At 56.7% G+C, this 25,138-nt stretch overlaps 2 protein-coding genes and 1 long non-coding RNA gene across 8 annotated transcripts in view; 1 reads left to right on the forward strand and 2 right to left on the reverse strand.

The window, feature by feature from the left end:
- Positions 1–4,340: 4,340 nt before the first annotated feature.
- ZBTB47 (zinc finger and BTB domain containing 47) lies at positions 4,341–15,871 on the reverse strand. The gene is made up of 6 exons (XM_047739376.1): positions 15,551–15,871; positions 10,365–11,933; positions 8,627–8,774; positions 7,375–7,490; positions 6,627–6,771; positions 4,341–6,367 (listed from the first exon to the last, which is right to left on the reverse strand). The coding sequence occupies exons 1-6, from the start codon at positions 15,551–15,553 to the stop codon at positions 6,006–6,008; spliced, it is 2,343 nt and encodes a 780-aa protein (XP_047595332.1). The 5' UTR covers positions 15,554–15,871; the 3' UTR covers positions 4,341–6,005.
- Positions 15,871–22,410, forward strand: LOC125105813 (uncharacterized). Its single transcript, XR_007129069.1, has 2 exons — positions 15,871–16,235; positions 20,857–22,410. It is a non-coding gene; the product is annotated as an uncharacterized LOC125105813 (long non-coding RNA).
- NKTR (natural killer cell triggering receptor) overlaps positions 22,394–25,138 on the reverse strand; it is a 57,924-nt gene continuing 55,179 nt past the window's right edge. For all 6 annotated transcript variants that reach the window (XM_047739371.1, XM_047739369.1, XM_047739368.1 and 3 more), the window contains one exon: positions 22,394–23,872. In XM_047739371.1, coding sequence (XP_047595327.1) covers positions 23,785–23,872 — 88 coding nt within the window. In that variant the 3' untranslated portion in view covers positions 22,394–23,784. The remainder of the gene's footprint in view (positions 23,873–25,138) is intronic.

Below are 25,138 nucleotides of genomic sequence, written 5' to 3' on the forward strand. Positions count from 1 at the left end.
CCCGCAGAGGACTCCTTGCTCAGCAGGGAGCTTGCTTCTCTCTCAGCCCCTCCCCCTCTTGTGCTCTCTCTCAAAATAAACAAAATCTTAAAAATAAAATAAAATCCCGAGGGGAAAACAATTTTTAACCGAGGGTTCTGTGCCCACACGAAGTCATCCCCGTGTGAGGGTAGAATAAAAATAGTCAAGATCTTCAGAATTTCATTCCCTGAAGTGGTCCCGAAGAGAAGCTACATTTCAGGATTAGAAAAAAAAGTAGTCCACTAAGACATAAACCTTTTGGAGGTTAGTTTTCGGCAGTCAATTTGAAGGGATCCGGTCTCAGCAGTGTGACAGGGAATGTAGGTCTGGGGTTGTTCTTAAGCCGAAGTGTCCTTAAGGGAGATGGCGTCACTTTGGTACATGCCAGGGTCGTCTTGCCACCCTGCTCTCGAGTGGTGGTGATGATGAAGCCCTGTAAGGATGGTCCCTAGGTCTGCTGCCTCCTGCGAGACTAGGGAAGGACCAATCACATCGGGCCTGGCCACGGCTTTCCACGTGCCCATCAGCCCCTCCTCAGGAAGCCCCTGGAGGACGTACTTCACGTCCAAATTGAGGGGGCAAGCACAGATCGAGGAAGATAGAGGACTCAGGGGAACAGGAGGTGCATCTAGGAACTGGCAAAGGCAAAGGAAGTCCTCAGGAGGGTGGGAGATCCCACCACGACAGCTGGGGGAAGTCAACCACTCCAGAGGTGAGCAAGGGTTCTGGAGAGACACCGCCAAGAGGGAGATGATGGGACACCCGTTGTGTGTGCACTTATGAGAAGGAGAGTTACCCTTATGGCAGGGTTTGGGGACACAGAAGCGATAGGCACCTAGAAGCCAAAGGAACCACATTTTGAAGAGAGAAGGGGAAAAGTTGTACAGGAAAGGGAAAGGAATCATATTCTATGACATGGCTTGATTGAGATCAGCATTACATAGTCATAATATTTACACTGCATGTTAATCTAACCCCCAAATAATAATATAAATGTGCTTGGAGAAAGGAGAAGAGAAGCTGTGTGTGTGTGTGTGTGTGTGTGTGTGTGTGTGTGTGTGTGTGTTGGGAGTGTGTTGGGAGTGTTGAAGAAAGAAATCAATAAATGATACCTAACACTGAATCCATCAGGAAGTAGGAGTGAAGGCGTGATTTCATAGGCATGAAAGTCGACATGAAAAATACCAATTGAATTGGAACTAAGAGGGTATACAGGCCACTGCAACTTCTATTTAAGAGAAAAAAGGCCTTCCAGAAATATCTGACTTTTTCAACTATGTCTAAGAAAAATTTTAATTGTAAAAAATCAGTATTTTCCCAGGGATTCTACACAACACAGTGCTGTGTGGCATTGGGCCACACATGGCTCACAGCATGTACTGGTCTTACCCTTCGCCCAGGAGCCACTGATGCTATGGAAGAGGGGCATCACCTAGGGAAGAATCCGTTATGGAACCTGCCCAGCGACTTGGCCTTGCCAGTCTGGGAGCTTCCTATAGGAGGCAGTATACTTCAGACCTGTGTCCAGAGCGCTGGCATGTGCCGTGGTTTCTCTCAGAATGCCTGGAGCCAGAACCAGGATTCAGGGTGGGGGAGGGGCTCTTTGTGGCCACCCCATGATTTTGGACCACCTTTTCCTGATTGTGAGCACTACCTGCCCAAAGTAGAAGACATGCTCGCCTTCCCCACCTTTCCTGGGACTCAGGTGTAAATACAGGGCCTGTTCTCCAGGACATGAGGTTTTAACAAGCTGTTTGGTCCCAGAGAGCAAAACCGGGGGAGAACGAGTGTTCCAGGGACACCAGCCATGGTGCCCACCACCACCCTGTGGCCTTTTCCTCCCAGCCCAGTGAGACTCGTGCCTGAGCAGCATTGGAGTAGGAAGTTGGGAACGTTATTAGAATGATTGGGGTGGGATGGGGTGGGACTGAAGGAAGAGCCTGTGCAGAGAAGCGTCGTGCAAGCAGATGGTGGCAAGACGGGTGGAAAGCAGAAACACAGAAGCAGAATCCCGAGACTCGTGGGAGCAGCCAGGCCTTCAGGTTTACCCACAAGCCTTGTTTTCAGGGTGACTGAAACTGAGTGAGCCCATTCCTTTTGGCCAAAGAAGTAGGGCTGTGTGGAAAGGCTCCCAGATTCTGGGACCTGCTCTTTGGACCCCTGTCCTCGGAGGGGTGGTGTACAAGAACAGGAAACCTGTCCTGGGATAGGACCAGCTCCCCCACACCCATCTCCAGCCTCAATGGATGGGGGGCACCGGCATCTTGTCTCTGGCTCAGGAATCTACCCAGCCCCTCCTGCTCAGACACCGCGTGCATCTTGTGCCAAGGGTCACAAAGCCAGGGGTCTCATTCAGCACACAGTCCTGGGGACCTAGAGTTCCACCTGGCACAGAGCCAGGGTCCATGGATCACCTGCATAAGGAATTAATTCTTAGAGGTCCCCAGAGAGGACTGTCTGCTCCCTCCTTGGAGGCCACTAGCTGCCTTCCATCTGAGCTTTTGTCTCCCTGGTGTTCACGTCAGCATCTCTGATAGCAGGGGTCTTCAAACTGCCCTTGCCGGCCAACTGCTGAGCTCAGGAGCAGGAGTGGCCTGGGCTGTCCTGGAGCTCCCTGTGGGCTCTGGCTTCCTGCAGGGGCTGCCTTCAGGGACCTCAGTGTCAGCAACCCCAGAATCTCTCTCCTCCTAGAATCCCCTTCTGCATCCAGCTTAGGACCAAACATCGGCTTGGAGGCACATCTCTGTTCTTGCCTCAGCTCCTGACTCTCGGTGTTCCTAAAGCCCAGGCCTATGGCAAGCCTGCAGGTGCTCTAGGTCTTTCCAGCCAGAGGAGAGGGTAGGCAATATGTAAAGAAGAGGCCGGGCCAAGGGACAGTTGTACTGACTTTATTCCCCTTCACTCTCGTCCTCACCCTCCTGCTATCCCTCCACGCCCTTGGGGCCCAGACATCAAGCATCCACACACCTGGCACAGCCATTCTGCCACCACGGACCCCCCGCTGAGGGGTGCTGTGGCCGTACATGGCAAGGTCAGAGACTGCGCTCTAGCCCCAGTTTGAGGCCCCGCCTCATCTCTCTGCTCACCCCCAGCTGGCCCAAGACCAGGGAGCCCATGGGGAGCTGAGGAGGGAGCAGACCCAGGTTTCCGACCGGAGTTCTGGCCAAATGGGCTGGAAAGTCCATCTGGACTGAGGGGTTTCCCACCCCCAGCACATCTCCAGCAGGAGGTGATGGTCCCGACCCCACTTCCCCGCCACCAGCCCCGGAAAGTGGGTATGCGGCCCCGGTCCCCTTAATCCCACATCTAGGTGCACGTTTATTTGTTTTAAAAATAAAAAGGAAATGTAAAAGCTGGTAAAACAAGAACCCCTGCCCACACTGGCACCGATGAGGTTCCATTATTGCTTCAGACCCTTCTGATCTGGCTGGAAAGGAGCTCCCACCCACACTGGCCCAAGGGGAAGAGAGCATTTAGCACCAGGGACCAGGGCTCCTGTCACCGCTGGGACAGGGGCCTCCCAGGAGAGGGTTTGGCTGTGCCCACCCACAGCTACAATGACCATTGTGACCAGAGCCCAGCCTGCCGCCTGGACCCCTGCCCTCAGAGGAGAAGTGTATTAGAACAGGGAGCCAAGTCATGGGACAGGGTTTCCACACCAGGTCTCCTCCTCTGCCCCATACCCATCTCCAGCCTCTGCTTATCAAAGTGTGGCCTCACGGGGCCCCGGCCTGTCCAGAGTCCCTCAGGCTCCCTCACTAAGGCTGCAGTGGGGCTAGCTGGTGATAAGGCCACCAGTCACCATGGGAGACCCTGGTGTCAGTGTCAGGTGTTGGGGAACCCTTAGGGGTCCTGACCTACAGCAAATCGGGGGAGACCAACTTTCTTGGGGCAAATGTGAGCCAGTTCTGAAGAGCTGCCAGGCCCTGGGACCAGAGGTTAGAAATAGCAAGGAAAAGGAGGAAACGGAGGAAGGGGGGGGGACCCTGAGGATGTCATGGAAGCCCAGAGATCAAGGGGTGCAGAAGAGGGAGCTATAGTACAGCGGGAGTCTAGAACCCCCAGCCTTGGGGTAAGGGAGCTGCAGAACTGGGAGCCAGACAGGGAGGCACGCTTCCTCTCTCAGTGAGGGGCCCATCTTCTCTCTCCAAAGGACAGCAGGGCTGTTCTGAGGGTACTCTGGAGGCTCTGACTTGTAATACTTCTGCTGCAGCCCTAGGCCAGGGCACTGCCCCCCTGTGCATCCGGAGAACAATCTGGGGGTGTGTAGCTTGGATTATAAATCCTCAAATCACTTGGGCTTCTTGGACCTGCCCACATCTGTACAGAATAAAGTGCTTCGTTTATTGATGATTAAAATGTCCCCAGCCCCCACCCAGCGCCATGGGCCTCACAAGGAGGTCAGAGGGGTTCCAACCCCTTCAGCCCTTGGGCTGATGGGGCCCAGTCCCCTACCCCCAACCCCGCCCCCTGCCACTGTCCTCCTTGGGCTTAGGCCTCTTCCCACTCCAGCCATGCTTGGGAAGGTGGTGGTGTGAGGGTAGTCGTGGGGGTTTAAGGTGCAGAGTATAACAAACAAAACTGTATAAACACAAAAGGAAAGAGCTTAACTAGGAAACACGTAGCTTATGGAACCTTCCTCCCCATTTGTGAGGCAAGAATGAAGACATTAAATGACAACAAAAAAGGGTGTCCTATTAGTGCTGGCCTCATGGGGGCAAGCATTGGGCACGGGCTGGGGCTCCCCCAAAACCCTGACCCCCCACCCTGGGGCCTGAATGTGTAGGTGCCTCTCATCACCAGGGCTACAGGCACCCTGCCCATGGTGCAGAGGCCCTGCAAGGACAGGGAGGCTGCACACCGGCCTGGAGTGGGTTGTGGCCAGGCCCAGGAAGAAGATGAGGCCTCTGCCTTCAGAGCAGGGATGAGACAGACACAAACATCTCCTCTGGCGTGGGAGAGACAACCAGGGCAGCTCGTGAGGACCTGGGTGCGCTATGAACAGCTGCCCTGCCCCCTGCCCCACTGATAGCACCTTGAAACCTTCAAACATGGCCTCCTTCTCAGGACCTGCCCTTGGGGTTCACCCAGTTGCAGGGACTCTTGGACTGCAGTCCCCGGCATCTAGAGCTGCGGGAGCCAGCCCATCTGCCCACCTGGGGCCGAGCCCCCAGCCCCCCATGGCCCAGCAGCTTCTGGGGATATGTCTTCTCCTGGATTCAGTGACCTCGAGGCATCTGGTACAGCTCAGGGATCCCTGTGCCTGCCGGCAGGGTGGTGAGTGAGAGAGCAAACACCTGGGGTCCAGCCCCTGCCTGCCCCACTGCACACGGTGCAAAGTTGGGTCTGCAGCCTTCACAGTTCGCCACTCCGCCCACAACACACTCGTGGGCATCCACACTCAAGCCCTGCCTCATTGTCCACAGTCCTCAGACGGGATCCACGACTCCTTCCAGGGAGGCTGACACCCCAACTTTTCCCCACAGCCTCCAGGATGAGGGAGCAAGTTAGGGGGCACAAGGGAAGCTGAGATGAGCCACTGAAGCTGACCTGGGCTTGCCTGGGCAATGCCCTCCAGCTCAGGCCTCAGGTGAGTGACCCGTCACACCTGCTCCCAGGCTCTCCCTCCCTGCTGTACCTGCAGACTTCCAGCACCCCCCTCACCTGGAGGGCGTGCTGCAAATAGGTTGCTCTTTTCTTTTTCCTTCACTTCCAAAAAAAAAAAAAAAGAAAGAAAGAAAAGAAAAGGCAAAGGCTTCAAGGAGTCACTGAAAGGGGGGCACTTGGGAGTGAGGATCCCCCCCACCCCGCACAGGGGGCCACCAGCCTGCACACCCCCATGGTCAGGGGCCTCAAACGGCACGGGTCCAGCCACGTCTGGAGATGGGGGTGGCCGGTGTCGCTGTCTGATCCCAGGCAGGAGGGGCGGGCCGGGGTCCCTCCCAGAGGCGGCCCCGGGAGCCCCCGCGTGTGCGCTCCCGCAGTCAGTTGTTGGCGCTCATCCTCCCACCGGGAGTGGCAGTGGTAGAGAAGAGTGGAGGTGGGGGCGGGAGGTGGGGCGGGGGAGGCAGGGTCTGGGGCAGCCCCGGGAGCAGGGGCAGCGTGTGCGCGGGAGGCTGGGCCGGGGCCAGGCCGGGGCCGGAAGGGGGGCCGTCGCCGGCCAGGGGGTGACTGACGCGGAAGCATTTCTCCTTGTGCGCCTTGAGCATGTTGGAGAAGCGGAAGCGCTGGCCGCAGACGTCGCAGGGGTACGGCTTCTCGCCAGTGTGTGTGCGCCGGTGCCGCTTCATGTTGGGGCGGCTGGTGAAGCTCTTGCCACAGATCTCACAGATGTACGGCTTCTCCCCTGGGCGTTGACACGGGCAGAGGGGCGTCACCGAGAAGTCGGTGCACCCCGGCACCCGCGGGGCCTCCCTGCCCAGGGAGAGGTGCAGAGGACGGCGCTGAGCCCGGGAGAAGGGTGAACGGAGGAGGACCGGAGTGGAGAAGGGGCGCGGCTGGGGCCATCGCAGGCAGGCATCTTGGGGCAGCGCGGGGGGGCGGGGGGGAGCCCCCCCTGCAGCCTTGCACGCCGCCCCCACCCCGCCGTTGGGAGGTGCGCGTACCTGTGTGGGTCTTCATGTGCTCATCGAAGTACTGCTTCATGTTGAAGTCCTTGCCGCACCACTGGCACATGAACTGCTTGTGGCCGATGTGGATGCTCATGTGGGAGCGCAGCTGGTACTTGTACTGGAAGCGCTCGTTGCAGTTCTGCGGGTGGGGGGAGGGTGAGGCCCAGGCGCAAGGTAGAGAGCAGCAAGGTGGGGAGCAGCTGCGGGGACTTAGGGGCACAGGGTGGACACACACGGAGAGGGGCTCCTGGGGCAGGGGCGCAGGGGCAGAGAAGGGGTTAAGGGCGGCCAGGGCCCAGGCCGGGAGGGAAGGCAGGAGGTGGGAAAAGGCCACAGAATGGAGGGAGTCGTCCTACATAAGGCCAAGGACCCCCATCCTTGCTCCTTGTCGGAACACCGTCCCCCCTACCCCGCAGCCTGCTGCTCTGCCTGAGATGTGCCTCTCTGGACCTCTCCAGACAGTCTGTCCCCTGCCTGGTGGCAGACCAAGGGCAGGGCTCACCTTGACTGTGTGGGGGCTGGGTCAGGGAGGGGCGGCTGAGGGTGGGGGTGGGAGGGGGGTAAGTGGGCAGCGGTTGGGTCAGAACGCTGTGGGAGGTGGGGACCACAGACACCAGGGGGCCATCCCTCTTTCTGAATCCTGGACTCCACTGCCCCCAACTCCCTGGTTGTGAAACAGCTGCTGCTCCTGACCCTTGCGGGTCCAGGGTGACCCTTGGGGCAGGCAGAGAAAGGGACTCACCTCGCACCGGAAGGGTTTCTCCCCAGAGTGCTGCAGTGAGTGCACTTTGAGAGACATGCTTCGTTTGAAGGACTTCCCACAGGTCTCGCAGGTGAAGGGCATGTCCTTGGTGTGGGCTGTGGGGTAGGCCATTATGTCTCAGAGCGACCACCACGGCCGCTCCTAGGGGATCCCTGCCTGGCCACCTCCCTTACTGGGCCTCCTGGGAGGCCCCTCTGCTTCACGGTCTGCCTCAGAGCCTTGGTCTAGCACCTGGGGCTGACTTTGGGGCAAGGACCCCAAGAAGTACTGGCTTCGGCTCAGACCCTGGCCCCACCACTGGCTCTCCGCACTGCCTCTGTGCGCCTCAGAGTGTCTTTCTACGGAAAGAGGCCAGGAGTGGTACTGAACCTCAAAGGTGGGCTTTACAGGGGATGACACTGGGTAGTCCAGAGGGAATGGCTGTGTTCCCCCCAAAACCACGGACAGATGAAGACAAACAAACTCTTCAAGGAAGTGACTGGGTCCAGAGAGTTCCCCTTACAGCTCAGAGGCTGGGGAAGCTGAGCCCAGGAAGACCACCAGTCCTGGGCTATGCAACATGCTCCTGGCCTGGACCTCCACCCCAGGGTCCCAGCTCCCAGGAGGCTAGAGAAAGGGGTAAGACCTGGCCCGGGGCCACACCTCTCTTGAGCCCCAGACCCGAAGCTGGCAAAGAAAGGAGGGCCACTCGAACACCAGACTGCCAGTCAGGCCCTCCTAGAGGGGAGGGACAGCCATCCCAAGACAAAGGAGGAGCTCAGCACACATTTGTGGGGGCCTCCTCATTCAGAGGAGCCTGAAGGCCTATAAGGGTCATAAAGTGAGAAAAAAATGAGAGGCACAGTTGTCATCAAACTGAGACAGGGCCTGTGTCAGCCCATATGGCATTCAGTGTAATTTAGGAAAAGGTATTCCTTTCCCTGGTGGCCAAAACCCCATGCTAAGATGCATAGTCTGGTTAGCAGTGTGCCAGCTGGATTCTGGGCACCCCCTTCCATCTTGTCCAGGAACGCTTGCTCAGTGTCCAACTTGCCCAACCCTACATGGTAGCCCCGACCTCTGAGCCTATCCAGGTCACACCTGCCACTGCAACAAATTTTCCCAGGCTTCCCAGTTGAGAGGGGCCTCCTCACACCTTCACGCTGCCTTGGGATGAGAAGTCCTTCCCAGCATAACCAGCAGCTGGCCCAGCTCTGACCCCAGACCCCATTCCTCCTGGGGCCAGACTTACCAACCATGTGCTTGCGCACATGGGCCATGGTGTAGAACTTCTTCTCACAGATCTCACATGAGAACTTCTTCTCTGCATAGCCATGCACGATCTTGTTGTGCTCGTGGAGAGACCAGAGCTTTTTAAAAGCTTTGCCACACGTCACACACTGCAAAGGGAGAGGATGTTAGGCCCTGGGTCCTTTGTCAGGACTGTGTGCCCTGGGACAATCTGCCCCTCTCTGGACCTCAGTTTCTGCACATGGACTGTGCTGGAGGGAGAGCCCTCGATGTCCAGCAGCCCGCCAAATCTGACATTCTGGGAGTTGGGGATAGTAACTCCCTAAAAAGATGCCCACCTACCCTGAGCTGCGGCCTGGGGCCCTTCCTTACCCTTGAACTGGACTCGGGTCAGGGACCCCCTATACAGGAAGCCCTGACTCCGTGCTCATTTCAACAAGGCACCTGTCTACCGAGGGGAAACACATAACTGGCCGAAGGGCCATGGTGTGTGAGGAGGTTGGATACAGTGCATGGAGAAGCCCTTCTCAGATCCCACGTCTGGCCTCTTCCCTGCCAGGACCTATGCCCCAACACCCTGGAGATCCCGAAGGAGAGAGGTGCCAAAGTGCTGGCTGGGGTGGGAAGCTGCAGGGGTCCCGGGTCCCATGAGGAAATGGGATGGTAGTGGGAACCCCAGGGTCCATGCTCCCCTCCTCCTCTTGTCCTCCCCATCCCCATAGGAGACACTTCCAGAGGGTTGGAGCAGGTCAGAACTGGGGCAGAACTGGACTCGGGTCAAGGTGCCCAGGTCAGAAGAGGTACATGCAGCTTTCCCCTCGGAAAGGAAGGTTCGGGTGTGTGCAGTGGAGAGACAAAGGGCAGCCCAGCGGGCAGGCAAGTGGGAACAGGTGCAGGAGGACGGGGCAGGAGACCAGGTAACCCTCCAGGTAACACTTTCTCCACAGGGCACTGCAATTAGCAATTAGCTCAGGCAATTAGCACTCGCCTACTTGCTGCCCCCACAACCCCCTCGTGGCCAGAAGGGATAAAAAGCAGCCTGGCAGGCCCTGTGCTGCCTGCATCCTGGGAGGCAGAGCTGGCGCACACTCAGGCCGACGAGGCCTGGCAGCCAGCCCAGCCCCCCTGCTTGGCCCCGGCAGCCCCTGCTTTTCCCAAATTTCTCATCCAATCCCTCTTACCAAGCCCAGGCCAGCTGGCATCTCCAAAGAGCTAACAGCAGGGGCTTCCTCCTCCGGGCCACCCCCTTGCTGTATTCAGCCTCTGTGCAAGTGGAAATGGCGCCCCCTCCGGGCAAACCCTGCCCCTCCTCGTCTGGGCTTCTGTGCGGAGCCCAGCCTGAGAAACTATGCGTGGTGGCCCTGATGGCCTTCCAGCAGCCTTAGTATTTACTAAAACACAGGCTCACCCCTCCTCAGAGCTGGCTATCTATCAGCCTCAAGTACTCAGACAACTCCCTCCTCTCATCGTCCCCTCTGCCCCTCTGGCCAAGAGTACTGTTTGTTCCTGTCCCATCTGCACATGTCTCCATGTGCCAAAGCCCAGGTCTAGCTGCCTCCTCCAGGAAGCCCTCCTTGGTGTTCTCCTCTGAGTGCTCACCACCCTGGGCCCGGGTTGGCGCCATGGGCCAGGGGTAAGTGTGTCTGGGCACAGCAGGCAGCAGGACCCTGGGGGGCCAGCCTTCGGCCCTCCAGCCCAGCCCTGCCCCACCCGCCCTAGGAGGAGCCCCCCAGGCCCACCTGGATGTTGCGCTCACAGTCTGTCTGCCGGTGCAGTAGCAGCTCGCTCTCCAGCAGGAAGCGCTTGCCACACTGGTCACAGATCTGCATGCGGCTGTGGGTCACGTTCATGTGCTTCTCCAGGTACCAGCGGTTGTTGAAGACTCGAGGGCACTTCTGACACGGGTGGTGCTGCTTCTCTTCCAGCTTCACCTTGGCCCCCAGCCCGTCAGTGGCCTGTGGCCCTTGGGCCGCTGCAGGGGCTCCCCCTGGGGCAGGCTTGGGCCTCTTCCCACCCCGAGGCCTGGCCTCCTCGGGCTCAGGGGGGCCTCGGCGTCGGGCGTTCTCTCGAGACCTCGTGGCCATGCGGCTGTGGGGAGGGGGCTCTGCCCTGCTGCCCCGCCGCCCCGCTGGCCCCTGCCTGCTCCCCGCCTCCCCCCCTTCTTCCTCCTCTTCCTCCTCCTCTGAGCTCTCTTGATCCTGCTCACTGTGCCCTTCCTCTTCCTCCTCCTCTTCCTCCTCTGGCTCACTGTGCCCTTCCTCCTCCTCTTCTTCCTCCTCTCCCTGACTGCCACCTTCCTCTTCCTCCTCTTCCTCTTCCTCCCCTCCACTGCCGCCACCCTCCTCTTCCTCCTCCTCTTCCTCCTCCTCCTCCTCCTCTTCCTCCTCCTCATCCTCTGAGTGTCTCTGCAGCCCGTCCTCCCGGCCCAGCACCATGGTGGCCGGGCCTGTGGTGGAGCCTGGCTTGCCCTCAGGCCCCGTAGACACGTGCAGAGTCTGGTTGTTGAGGTTCACCTCCACAATGATCTGGGACTGCTCCCGGCGGCTGTAGGTGCCGGAACCCCCAAGCTCTTCCTCCAGCCCCTCCCCACCCTCCAGCTTGCAGAGGCTGCCCGGGGGCCCACTGGCCTCCTCGGCACCACCCTCCTTCTCCTCCTTGAAGAAGGGCTGAGCCGGCCCGATGGCGGCCGGCACTGGGCCCCCCGCAGTCCCGGCCCCGTCCTCGACACGCACGGAGTAGGGGTCAGGGCCCTCACGGGCATAGATCTTGGGCAGGCCCGGGGCGTCTGCCTCCTGCTTGATGTCACAGTAGTAGGGGGGTGCGGCCGGGGTGCAGCCCCCGGTGGCCGGCGGGGCCAGGGCCACGGCGCTGGGGCCCGGGGGACCCAGGGAGCGGGCGTCCAGCAGCTCCTGGCAGGACGCGGCGATGTCGGCCATCTGCAGCAACGAGGCGGCGCTGAGCACCTCGTGCACGTTGGCCGCGTTGACCAGCAGCTTGGACGTGTAGATGAAGTTGAGGATCTGCTGCAGGCCACCGGGGGCCAGCGCCTCCAGGGACAGCTCCACGCGCTGCAGCTGCTTGTTCTGGGTGAAGAGCGAGTGGAAGAACTGGCTGTAGGCAGCCAGCACGCCCTTGTGTGCTGGGAAGACGCTGCGCTGGGGGACCAGCACCAGGTCCACGTCGCAGAGGTCAGGCTGGAAGAGGCGCTGCTCGTTCAGGCGGCCCATCAAGCAGGCAAAGTGCAGGGCCACGTCCTCCACCAGCGAGAACTCGGCCGCCGGTGAGTCTGTCGTCTTCTCAACCAGCAACTGCGAGGGGCGGAGGGGGGGAGCAGAGGGCATAGGTCAGGTCAAGGCCAGCAGCCCGGGCAGCGCCCACTGTGCAGGAGGCAGCCTGCCCGACACTCCAGTCTTCGTGTTCTAGAAAAGGACCCAGAGCTCTGGCCAGGACGCGGGGAGCCAGGGCTCGGGCCCAAGCTAGCTGCCCCTCAGAACTCAGATTCCAATCACGACCGGCAGCTCCTGAGTGAGTTGGTTAACTTTTCTGGGCGTCCAGCTCTTCCCTGTGAGACAGGAAGTCCTCCTGGGCAGGGAAGGGAAAGAGAAGGGAAGAGGAAGGAACAGGGACGAGGGTCACTGGCATCCCAGAGTGCATGGGACTTAGGGGCTTTCCATGCTAACACTGGGCCAGTCCGGGCAAACTGGGGCAAGGGGTCCACCCCAGAAGCAAGCATTCCTTTAGCAGTTCCTGAGCTCTGCGGATTCTCTCCCTCGCACGCACAAATAAAGCCACGCCTGCCTGACCCCAGGTCCCTCCAGAATGAAAGGCTCACTGGCTCACTGGTTGGCCTCTGGCTGCTACTGTGCCCCAGGGATAGTACCTAGGAACCCCTCACCTCACCGGCAGTGGGCCTCAAGGCCTGGGCCTAAGTCTTTGCAGGGATAGAAATTCTTGGAAAGAAATCCAGGCCCAGACCTTGGTCTTCCTGCCCTGCTGGAGGAGGCCGGTGGGATCTAGGCAGCCCTTCCTTACTGGGCCAGGCTGCTGCCCAGGGCCTCAGGCCTGGCTGCCGGCATCTCCCCCTCACACAGAGGTTCTGTGGAGGTAGAAGGACACTGCTGTGTTTTCTGTCCACCAGGCTTAGAGACAGGAGGCCCCCAAGGCCTGCCCTAGACCCTCTTCCCTCTAGGACCCCAGAGCCCAGGTCAGGTGTGGTCGAGGCACAGAGGCTCGGAGATGGCCCCATCTTGGAAGCTGCGCTACCTGGGGAATTTGGAGCCCCAGAGAGGTCCTCAAAGTCTGATGGGTCAGATTATCAGGCTCCTGAGCCACAACCAGCCCCTGTGAATTGTCTAGAATAAGGGCTGGATTAATCATTCCTGGGTACTCCACAGCAGCTTTCCCAAAAGATGGCCAGCACTGAGAAGCAGGCTGCCCACTCCCTTGCCCGGGTGCAGGGCAGTTTTTCAGTTACCATCTATGGATCACTTGCCTGGCTGGACTAAACCTGCATGGTCCAGTTTCTGGCCATCCTTAGGCCCTGTCGAGCTGGGTCAGAGCCTCCTATATGTGAGGAGTACCTTGCCTCACTGCCACAGAGCCATCAGGTTTTCTCCCCCAAGCACCTTCCCTGCAAGCCCATCCATCCACAGCCCACCCCAACCCTCCATGCTAGTCCTTCCACTGGTGGGGCAGCAGCGGTGGGCCCAGACTGGGCTGGGAGGGGGGAGGTGATATCTGGGTTCACCTTCTCAGTCGCCTGAATGAGAATCAGCCTGGGGTCTCAGGATGAACCTCAAAGAACCTCAGGGGCAACCTGCTTCCAGATCTGTTCCTGGCCCCCCACCCCACCACTGCACACCCAGCCACGCCCAGCAGCACCCACCCGATGCTCTCCAATCCCCGTCTGGCCACTCTTGATGATGGACGCTACTGAGTTCTCCTACGCCTCCTTCCCCTCAGCCAAAAAGCCACCCATCTGCCCCCTCTGTCTCAGGACTGCCGGCCTGTCCAGGCCGGGCCAATCTAATGGGGACATGGTGCCAAGTCCCTCCCACCTCCCTCCTCTGACTCATTCTGATTCATCTTCTGGGACCAAACTCTATTGCACAGATGGGGAAACCGAGGCTCAGAACAGATGGGGAGGGTCGCACAGTGTGCAGTGGCAGAGCTCTTAGACTCCCAGCTCTGCTTAAGGCCAGCCCTTCCCTGCTGGGCAGGACTGGACACCCCTCCCCATGGATGGATTTCTTGGCATTTGATGCCTGAAAAAGCAGGAAGAGGCATCTGGGGAACCTCTGACTCAGAGGACCAGCTGTGCTTGCCGGGACCCCGCCATTACCCCCGCCACCTGCAGGTCCATGAGAGGGCAGCGTGCAACCTGGGCTGTGACGGGGCCCCACCAGGGGCCAGACAGGGGCAGATGTGGCTTGGATAAAGGCCCGTTCAAGCCAGGTCTGTTAAGGGGAGCACATCCTAGGCCACAGGGCCCCCAGCCCTCTCTGGTCTCCCATCAAAGAATGCCCCCCAGTGCCTACCTGGCACTGGGGAAAAAAAAAAAAGGCAGTGCCTGACATTTCTGTGCGCAGATCTGGTGCCAGGGCCCCCTGATCTCAGCAGGGAAGGAGTGGTTAGCTCAGAGAATAATGGGTGCCCCAAAGACTCTGTTCCCATGCCAGAAAGCCCCAAGCCAGTGCCACTCTGCACCCTGGAGGGGCCCAAGAGTCTCCACCAGGCACCCTGACTGGACTTCCTTGATGGCACACCCATGCTGCTGGGAGTCCATAACCCATCAACTACCTCAGCAGGGCTCATCGTCCCCCCGCAACCCCGCCTGGCAGCTCCCATACAAGACCCACCAGCTGCACTGCCCCCCCATCCCAGCCAGATGGGCCAGTTCCCTGAAACTGCACACATGCCTTCCTATCATGGGGGCCAGCTGCAGCCATACACCCCACCCTCAAGTTCAGCCCAGGAGGACCTGAGATGCTAGACCAGGGGAGTGGTTTGGGCTCCCACTGCCAGGGGGTGTCAAGCCCTCAAACTCTATTTGCAAGCGACATTGGGGGCGGGGGTGGGGTGGGGAGAGGCCAGGTGCCAGGGACTCCTGCCTTGACTGCTCCCCAGGGCCAGAGCCTTCTGCTTCGAAGGGGTACCCTGTCTCTGTGCCATGAAACCCCACAGGCTCCCTAGCCTGCCCCAGAGCCTCCCTGGAGGCACTGGGATGAAACCTGGGCAGACATCTGCACCACCTCCCAAACGCCCACGCCAATCCTTACTGCCCGGCAGCCCGGTGTGGGGAGGGGGGCACCCACACTGAGCAAGGGGGCGTAGGTTCATGACTCCCAGGCGCCTCCTTTTGGAGAGGGGGTGTCTGTGCCAGCCTCTTCTGCACTCATGGCCCCACTCCTTTCCCAGGACACAGGCCCAGAGAGGGCAGAGGACTGCCCCAAGGTCACACAGTAGTTTGGACAGGAGCTGAGGACGTCCCGCCCCAACACACCCCGCTTGGCCCAGTCGCCCCAAATCCCCAGGCAGGGCGGCTCCAGCGCCCACGTGGCCCAAGGCCCAGGCGGGAATCCGACCTCCCCCTTCCCCCCCCGCCCCCCCGCCATCACCCAGCCCGAGGGCGGCGCCGTCCTAGGCTCAGAGAAGCAGAGAAGCGCCCCCCTCCGCGGGTGCCGAGTAAGACCTCAGCCTCTCGCGCCCGGGCCCCCACCCCAGGAATTTAACCCCCTCCCCGCAGAGGGCCGCGCCACAGAGCCGCATTCCTGGCCCGCGGGGACCCGAGAGAAGGGGCCGGGGAGACGCGGCGAGGGAGAAGATCCCTCCAACTCCTCCACCCGGAGCCGGCGGGCCGTGCGCTCGGGAGGGCAGAGCGGGCAGGTGGGCGGATAAGCGGGGGGACAGGCAGGGCCTTGCGTACCATGGTGCCGTGGCGCTGGGGGCTCACAGGGCCCCGCGGGATCGCGCTGCCCCCGGCGGCCGGGCCGGGGCCGCTCCATGAAGCGCCGCGCTGGGGGCCGCCCCCGCGCAGGGCCCCGCGACCATGGCCCCCGGGGGCGCGGCCGGGCGGGCGGAGGCGCAGGGCCGCGGCGAGTCCAGCCGCCGAGCAGCTGCGGCCCCAGAGCCTCGGGCGCGGCGGGCGGGGGGCGCGGGGCGCCGATTGGAGCCCGCGCGTCAGCTGGGGCCGCCGTCTGGACGCTTAAAGGGCCAGGCCGCCCTGCGTGCCGGCGGGGGGCGCGGACACGCGTGGTGTGCGCGGTTCCACCGCAGCCTGCTCTGCCTCCGGCCGCCGGGGCCCCCAGCCAGGTCTCACTGCTCCCATCCCAACCGATGGGCCCCGGCTTCACTCTCCTGCGCCGAGCCCCCTTTCTGCCGGGAAGTTCGTCCCAGAGTCTAATCTCGGTGCCTTCCAGCTGCACCACAGAGGCGGGGTCGGAGTAGGAGGTGGCCCTGAAATCGGGAAGCTGGGCGCGCCCACTCCCCAACTAGCTGCCCAAAGCCTTCCACCTGCTCCCTTGAGCGACCCCAAGCTGAGAGACCGAACCCCCGTACCCTAGCCTCGCTCACCACCCCCACCCTCTGGCCTGGGCCGCTTTGACCTGAGGGTGAGTCTGGGATCTCCAGCTAGCCCGGCCCCCCACCCCTAGCCCAGGACAGCCCAGGGCTCATTTTGCTCTGTGCTGGTTGACCTATACCTACCTGGTGGCCTCCTCTGGCTGCTCGCTCCCTCGCTAGGGCGGGAGATACAAGAACTCAAACTACAGCAGCAGCAAGCAAGCCCTGAAGGTGGCGGGCCCAGGCAAGATGAGCGGAGTGAGGGCCAGAGGCCGGGGCCCCACTGCACCCCTCCCCCATGTGACCCGACCACTGCTGAGTAGCCTCCCCGCTCAGCCTCTGCTGGGGAGATGCAGCCCTGCCGGCGGAATGCTGCTCTGGCATGGACACCAGTGGGGGCAGGGGGCAAGCCGTGCTGGCAGGAGGCTGCAAAGGAACGCTGCCAGCCTGAGCAGGCGGCAGGGTGGGGACCACAGGGCGCTGGCCTGGCAGGGCCTAGGTGGTAGCTGAGCCACCAGGGTGGAGAGGGAGCCTCTGTGGGCCTCTCGTGTGGCCCATGTTATCATTCCAATGCCCTCCTGTGCCCCCCACCCCGCCCCAAACTGGCAGCTGCCCTATCTCTGGTCACTCTGATAGTGCCCTCACCCTGACGGTCCCCACACCCCTCTGGGCACACGGGCCCGTGTGCTTACACAGCAGCCCCTGCCTGGCTGGAGCAGGGGCCCCTGGGGATGCCATCTTCCTCTTGAGTGGGCAGGGACTCTAGGGCCTGCTCAGAGTCACTTGGTTCTGGGTGCCAGGGGAGGAAATGGAACAGAGGTGAAGATCCCAGGCAGGCACCATGAGAAAGTCTGATGGTCTGCCCTGTAACATGGCAAGGGCCTCCTGACTCCAGGGCCAGGGAGAAGACATCTCAGGGGCACGGATGGGGGTGACCAAAAGAGTGCCAAGATGAAGGGGAAGAACACACAGAGCTAGATGGAGCGTGGGGAGAGCCCCTCGGGGTAAGGACGTGGGAGGAGAGTAGGGGCACAGCCGGGGACATGCCCCCAGCAGGAGCCACTGCAGACATCCCTCACTTCTGTGGCCGTGGTAAGTGCACAGACAGCCAGTCCAGCTCCCGGAGGCCTCAGGCTGAACCCAGGCCAGAGTGGCCTGCATGCCTGACCAAACTTGTCACCCCCAGTGCTGCTTTCTGCCTCGTCCTCTGTTCTAGCCGCAGTGAACTGGGAGGTGACAGGGGAAGGATTGTGTACCCATTACTTGTACACAGTGAGGCCCAGAGCAGGACAAATCACGTAGCTGGGTACCAGTGTCAGGAGCTGGGGAAAGGAGAGTTTGGGAGAGAGTGGCCTCCCCTGAGGGCTAGAAGGAGCCTGGCTGTGTGGACTGCTCTGGACACTCCTGGGCCCACTTCCAGCCAAGGCTTGGCAAGGGGGCGTGGCCAGCGTTACGTAACCAAGGTAGGGCTGCTGGCCTCTTTGGGATTGGCCTTGCTGCAGCAGTCAAGCCAAGGAGGGGCTGGAGGTTGGGGTGAGAAGAGCGGGAACAGGGGTCTATCGCCCTGAAGACCACAGATGTTCCCCTCTTGCTTCTCTGGTCTCTAGCCCATCTACTAGGGGAGCCCCAAGGGCAGAGGCAGCTCTGGGAGAGGCTGCTGGCACTTGGGTCCCATGAACCAGGCAGGAAGGGGCTGTTTGAAAAGCCCAGTATGGTGGGCTCAAATGGGGCCACTCAGAGTTGAGGACTGACAGTTAACATTAACTAGAGCAGAGGGAGAAAAGGGGTACTCCAGGCAGAGAACGGCACCTGCAAAGGCCAGGAGAGCGGAGACAGGATACCATCTGCAGGCAACTAGAGGCGATTTGATATGGTAGAGTCAAGGTTCTTGTCGGGTGGGAGTGAGTGGCTGGATAGGGATGGCAAAATTGCTCTTGGCTTTGGAGAGGGCCTTGCCCTGGGCGCTTCACTTCAGTGTTGGTCAAGGCAGGCTTTCTGGACTGGGTTATTGGGAAGGAGGATCCCAGGTCAGAATCCCAGGCCCCAAGGGTAATCCAGTTTGTGGAGACAGGTGTGGAGCTGGGTGATCCTTTGGACACTTGGGGCTGGGTGCTGGCAAGGTCAGCAAAGCCATGCCCCTGCTTTGAGAGGTCAGCTCATGGGTGTCCTCATAACTTCCCGAAGCATCTAGCCTGGTTTCTGTCCCGTGTCGAGGAGAAACAGACCCAAACTGTGCTAGGGCAGTTCCCAGGCTTGCCTGGGGACACCAGACTCTCCCCTACTGAGCCTTGAAAGAATAAACAGCCCAGGGTGGGATGGGTGTGTGTGTGTGTGTGTGTGTACATGCATGTGTGCCGAGGACTCAGCCTCCTTAGGCGGGCAGGAGGCTGTATAGCTGCTGTAGCTGCGATAGGACAGTAGGTGGACAGTGTCCAGGAACAGAAGGGGACAACACAGCATTAAGTCAGTGGGATGATAGGGTTCGAGCTACCCGCTAGGGGCTCACTCAGGTCCCTTCAGGGTTGGAGAGCATGGAGCTCTGGGTGTGGAGCTGGGGGTGTTGCTCCTGTGTTCTGCCACCACTGAGCACCACACTAATAGGCTACAGCTGCTGGGGGGGTAGGGGCCTAATTCAAACCAGCAGGTTGCCCAGTTCCCTCCTGCTGTGTAAACATCATGCCTTGGCATTCACATTCAAGGCCTCCCCAGAAGCTTCTAGGATCCTCTCCCACCCTTTTGGTTCAAGGGACCCGAGGCTTTTCAGTAGTGATTGAGCCTGGCCCTCCACATGAAACCTGTGGGCTCCTACCCTCCTCCTAGAGGCAATCCCAGGGGCCAGCGTCCCTGGACCTTTGATGTATCCTTGGTTCTGAGCATTTAATTCTCACTACTTCTAAGGAGGAGGCTTGGTATCCCAGATTTTCATTTGAGGAGCTGAATTACAAAGGTCAAGCAAGTTATCTAGTTACTCAATTAGGAATTGACAGAGTAGAACTTGAATCCAGGCAGTGTGGGCCTGGCTCAAATCCCTTAAGGACTGTACCGTAGAATAGTTGCCAGAGAGGTCTTAATTCAAAATAAAATCAAATTAGGCCAGAGGCACGGAGATCAGTGGGGTCCTTCTCAGCCCCCTTCTCTGGGAACCTGGCCTGCTGGTAGAGATGCTGGCTGCAGGAGGACCTGGGTAACCCCCTGTAGGCCAGCTCCTCACCAGACAAGCCTGGGAAGGGACGGGCACCACCGATTTCCACGTCCAGCTGCGCCAGTTGTGCACACCCTCCTTCAGGGCTTGTGGGCTTGTGAGCCAAGCAATGGGCAGTCCAAGTCCTCTTAGTACACAGAGCTGTCAGAGGCTCAGGGTCAGGACTCCAGAGGCGGAATGTAGGTGTCTCTGCTGCAGCCCTGGGGTCACTCCTTTTTTACTGATTTCCTTGGGGCTCTAGGCCAGTTGAGGAGACTCAACAGTGCTCAGGCTAGCCTGTGGAGCTATGAATGGTGGGCCCAGGGTCTCCACGGGGCAGAAGTACTTGGCCTCAAGACTGGCACAGCTCACGGTGGCCGGATGATTTACAGGGGGAGGGGAAAGGGGCAAGGAAGCACTGCCTCTACCAAAACCTCTAAACAGACCAGTAGAGCCTTCTGCCTTTGTGTCCTGGCAGTGTGCCCTCACCTCCCCACCCCCCAACCCCTACCCCGCACCCAAGGACTTCTTCCGGCCCAGGATTCCTCTCAGCTTGCGTTCCAACTCATTCTCTCACAAGTCTCTCCTGGGACTTCTTTCTAGAAACCCTCTCTCTTGAGTCCTGGCTCTTCATCGAGTGAGGTAGGCCTGTGAGGCGTGGCTTCCAAGCCTCACCTGGCCAGCTAATTTGCATCACTAGCTCAGCAAGTTTCTCTGCACCAACTACAGCTTCCCCTCCCTCCCCAACAGTGATGCCAAGCCAGTGTTCAGGGTCACTTGTGATAGGGGCATATTTCTTGAATTCTCTTACCTCTTATTTAATGCCCAGCTAATTCAGAACAGCCAGACCAAAGTCCTTGACACATTTCCCTCCAGCACCGCCCAGCTGATCAAAGCGATCATTATCAGAATGATAACATGAACAGAATCAGAGTGTGAACAGAATGCCGGAGCTCACTAAAAAGGAACCTCACTTGGGGACTCCTCTACAGCAAAAAAACTGAAATTTTCTTTAAATTTTAGTGCATCTAGATTTGACTATTGTCAGGGATTCTGACTTGGGCGTCTACCGTTAATTCTGAAAATTGAATCTCTTTAAGTCTGTGACAGGTTATGTTGTATTCACTAAGAAAATACATATTCCTCTGAGTTCTGAGGAGAAAAAAGTTAATTGTACTTGCCCTGCAAATTCTCTTGTGGACACTAAAAATATCACCATGAATGCTTTCTCAAGGAGCGAGTGCCGTGTGCCCAGCGAACTGCTGTCAGGGCGGGAAGGCAGAGGCTGTCCGGGGTACGGACAGCTAAGCGTGCTATCCCGAGGCAGCAGCTCCCAGATGAGATGGGACCCGTCCCTCCTCAGCAAAGGCATCTGTAGGCAGGTCACAAAGCCCGGGGGGAAATGTGGAGTTTGCAGGGGAAGCGAGACCAAGCACCATCAACGCTTCTCTGGGTACTGAACATCCCCATCTTCCTGAGGTTCTCTCCAGCTCCACCTCACACCCCACCAAGAACACTCAGCCATAGGATGGAAATGAGCTGCAGAGATGAAGTCTCTCTACTGGCTGGGTCAGCAAAGAGACCCCACGGTTCCTTTTCCGCTTAGAGAGATCTGAAGTCTGGATGAGTAAAAGAAAGATGAAACAGGCACAGATTTAGACTAAGTATATATTTTAATTTCTACAAGGTCCCCCTTTCAAGTTTTAGGAACATTTAAATGAAGTGTATACAAATTAGACATTGCCGATATGTACAAAAGTATTTTCTACAGGTTTTGAACAATACCAGCTATATCATGTTTCATTTGCAGTAAACAAGACATTACAAAAACAGTCCAATAATACATTTTCTATTAAGAAGCACAATATACAACATAATTAAATTTTATTAAAAAATAACTTAAAATACAGAACAATCCCCTCTAGGCAGAAAAGCTATTTTTGTAGTTCATTCAGTAAACACACACTTGAATGCGGTGGCTGAGGGCTGTTCTTTTCCATGAAGGAAACAATTGAGGCTTCTAGGGCCCACCTTTTTGGGATGAAACTTCCCCATAGTGGGCAGTTATTGTCTGGGTTAGGTGGGGTTCTAGAACAGCCTGCCCCCACCCGCACCCCCGCTTCCACCCCCATCCCAGGACCCTGCACCTATGCAGCCACTCCTGTGATTATGCTGTGTTCTATGGCAGAGCGGACATGAAAATAGGGAGACCTGATGAGTGGGCTTGATCTAATCACATGAACCTTAAAAATGATGAGGAAGCCAGAGGAATGGGAAGTATAATAAGCCACTGAGGGTTTGAAGATGGAGGGGAACGGTTAAGAAGAGTGCGAGCAGCCTTCAGGAGATGAGGGAGAAACCTCTGGCTGACAACCAACAAGAAACCAAATGAACTTGGGAGTAGATTCTTCCCAAGTCTCCATAAAGGAATGCTGCCCTGCTGACGCTTGATCTCAGCCTCGTGAGAGAGACGCTGAGCAGAGAATCCAGCCATACTGTGCCAGACTCACAAGCTACAGAACTGTGAGCTAAGAAATGGGTGTTGTTCTAAGCTGCTAAGCATGGGGTAATTTGTTACATGGCAAGAGAAAACCAGTATTGTCCAAGGGTAACTTTTCTTAACCTAGTTAGATTTGGCAATTTCTGTTTGAGTTCTGAATGTAGTTTTTTTTCCCACGGAGTATTACAGGCAACTTTTGGAAAACCCTTCACATGAATCACGTATTGTTCTGCATTCACTAGGAAGTAGGTCTAGTTGACTTGGGTCCTTTTTTCCTAATGTATTCTTGTCTATCAACCTGGCGAACAGCTGACCATTTAACCCTGTTTATGAACCTTTTATGGGTGATGGTTTTAAAATATCCAAGGTCACCCCTCCACCCATCAAGGGCTGTCAGATCCCTCCAACTGAGGGCTCTTTCCCGCTTCTCAAGTACCCCAAGCAAGGCCTGGGTAGGGTGTGAATTCCACATCAAACATCCAATATGAATTTCTTCTGCATAACTGGCTTAAACTGGCACTAAGGTGATTAAGTACACTTGGGGGAAAAACTCAAAAGATTAAACACACACACACACACACACACACACACACACACACACACACACAACCAGTTTTTACAGGTCAAATCACTGTTGGAGGAACCACCCAAAGCTGAAAAGGTTGTCGTCTGTGCAGTCGTGTACCCCTCTTCCCCTGTTGTCCCGGACTTACTCATGTCTTGCGAGTATCACTGAGTCAGAGTGGGTCACAGTAGAAGAGGAAAAACATGCTGGTGCTTAGAACAGTTCAGCTGCTGTTGGGGCAGATCCCTCTTACTTAAAAGACTTAAAAGCCCCCCAAAATGTCTCCAGGATGGTGGCAATGAGGTTCTGGTGGTACTTAGAAGTCTACTCGTCAATCCGCTCTTCCAGAGGCACACGTGCCAGTTGTGTGCAACAGCCCCGAGGGACCACACGACACCATGTGCCAATCCTGCCTGCTCCAGGGGACCCTAGGCCACACCGGAGCTTAAGAGAGACCCTCCAGATATTTAAAGTGAATACAGCTCAGAAGAAGGAACCATGCCTGGTTACCAGCAAATTAAAGAAAAAAAAAAATCACTTCTCTCTCCTCTGAGATTCTAATGTGACGTATACTTGAAGAGGCACCAAAAGGTACCGAGCACCAAAACAGGAACTGGAACAGAATTGTTCTTTACAATCTAAACTTCTGAGAGTATGTATTACAAAGCACATAAAACATTAGGGCCTTAGACACAGTCCAGGTATTTGTAGTTAAGGCTGATTTATTCTTCCTAACCTCACCCACCAGGCAGGAGTAGTACAGACGGTGGGCTGTACGATGACCACGTTCCTGATCCTCTGAGAACAACCAAGGAAGGAAGGAAGGAATTAAGAATTCCAGAGCCACTGCCTCAGACTCCTGGCTACCATCAGTAACAATTCTGGGTGGTTTGTTTTTAAGAGCACATATGTATAAGACGGTGTAAGTGGTATATAAATATTTGGCCACCTTTAACAGTTCTTCACAGTTCTGTGCTTGGCAGCATATAGGCTAAAACCTGAAAAACGGGCAAAAAGAATCTGTATTCTGAGGAATACGTGAGATGGAAAGAAACAATCTAAAATAATATTGCAAATTATACTTAAATTTCATGACTTCTTGATTCAAGAAAATGAAATTCATTTCCATAGTTGGCTACTGTAAAATGTGGCATAAAAATATTTTTAGGAGACATATCTGTATTTTAAATTCTGTGCACATGTAAATGGACAATAACAATTAAGAAGTGCCTATTTTTGAAACTTATCTCTAATATTGAAATAGAACAACAGACTGCCATTAAGTTTCTTAAACTTTTAAGTTACCAGATATTTACAAACAAGATGTAATTTGTATCAAAAAAGGGGACATTTTCAACTATATGTGCTGCTTTCACTGGGGCTCCGGTGATGAGAGTAACTTCGGTCACTTTCACTGTCAGAGCCATAAGATCTACAACTCCTGTATAACAAAAGAAATATATAGACACCTTTTAACTTCAACCCTTTGAATTCCTCTTGAAGCTTCTTTTTTGATACAAGTGGCTTGAAAGCAATACTGATGGGGCATAGCACAGTGGGTGAATGAGTGGGGTCCTGCCAGTAACAACAGTGCAGACTTTTCAAAGATGTTTTAAATGAGAGATGGCAGTAATACCAAGGTTAAGATGAAACATCGCCATCTTGGAAAATTACTTAAAATCCACTCGTGCAAATGAGAATAATTTTCCATGTTACCCAAAATGAGTATCGATATTTAATTAGACAGAGGAAGCGAGGGATAAAAAAAGGTACAAGAAGAGATTCATTAAAAATATGGAAACCAAAATGAGGACCCCAATGAGGGTGAAAGTGGGGCAGGCATGGACAGGACCACTGGGACGGTGCATCTGGAGGACCTGGCAACGGTCACCAGTTATTTTGAAAAATATTAAAGGAGGTCACTTTACTAGATGCTAGAGACATATACGGTAGACAAAACAAAGTATAGTTTCCTGGGGCTCAAGGACCGCACAGAATAGAGGACAAGACAAACAGGCCACACCGTGGGGAGGCGGGGGGTGATATAACTCAGGGTTATCAGTCAGGACGGCCCCTGGGGCAGTGGGTTGTAACTTAGACCTTTAGGGTAGGTAGGTGGGAAACTGGCCACCTCAAGAGGCGTGTGTATCTCCAGGCAGAAGGAGAGGTTCTAGCACATTAAAGGAGGGAAGACAGAAAAACCCCAGCTGGAGCTGGTAGGTAGAGAGGCCTTACATGTGATGCTGAAGAGCCTGAACCTGCCCCTCTGGCCAGTAGGGAGCCCTTCAAGAGTTTCAAAATGGGAGGTGTCTATATCACACTGACATTAGACAAGGATCACTGACTATAGTTGCAACGGATGGGGGAAATTTAAGACCAAAAGTGACCAGGAAAGGGACATTACAAAAAGTCACCATAAAGACTATGGCAGTACCAGCCCAAATAGTTCTATAAAATGTACTATCTATAAATATCTGTAATTTATATAAATATATTTTTACTAAAACTGATGCTATACACCTCAACCCTGCTGTTGAAGCCAATGATGACATTTTAGTATACTTTTTTTTTTAAGTTTAAAAAACTAATAAATTGGTTTAGCTCTTTTTAGCAACTGGTCCTATTTAAGGGAGTGGGACATGGTCTATGCAGCCTTCTCTCTTTACTCCTTCCAAAAAAACTGTGTGTCCAAGGGAATATAAATATT

Source organism: Lutra lutra, chromosome 1 (genome assembly GCF_902655055.1).
Source record: "Lutra lutra chromosome 1, mLutLut1.2, whole genome shotgun sequence".
Lineage (NCBI taxonomy): Eukaryota > Metazoa > Chordata > Mammalia > Carnivora > Mustelidae > Lutra > Lutra lutra.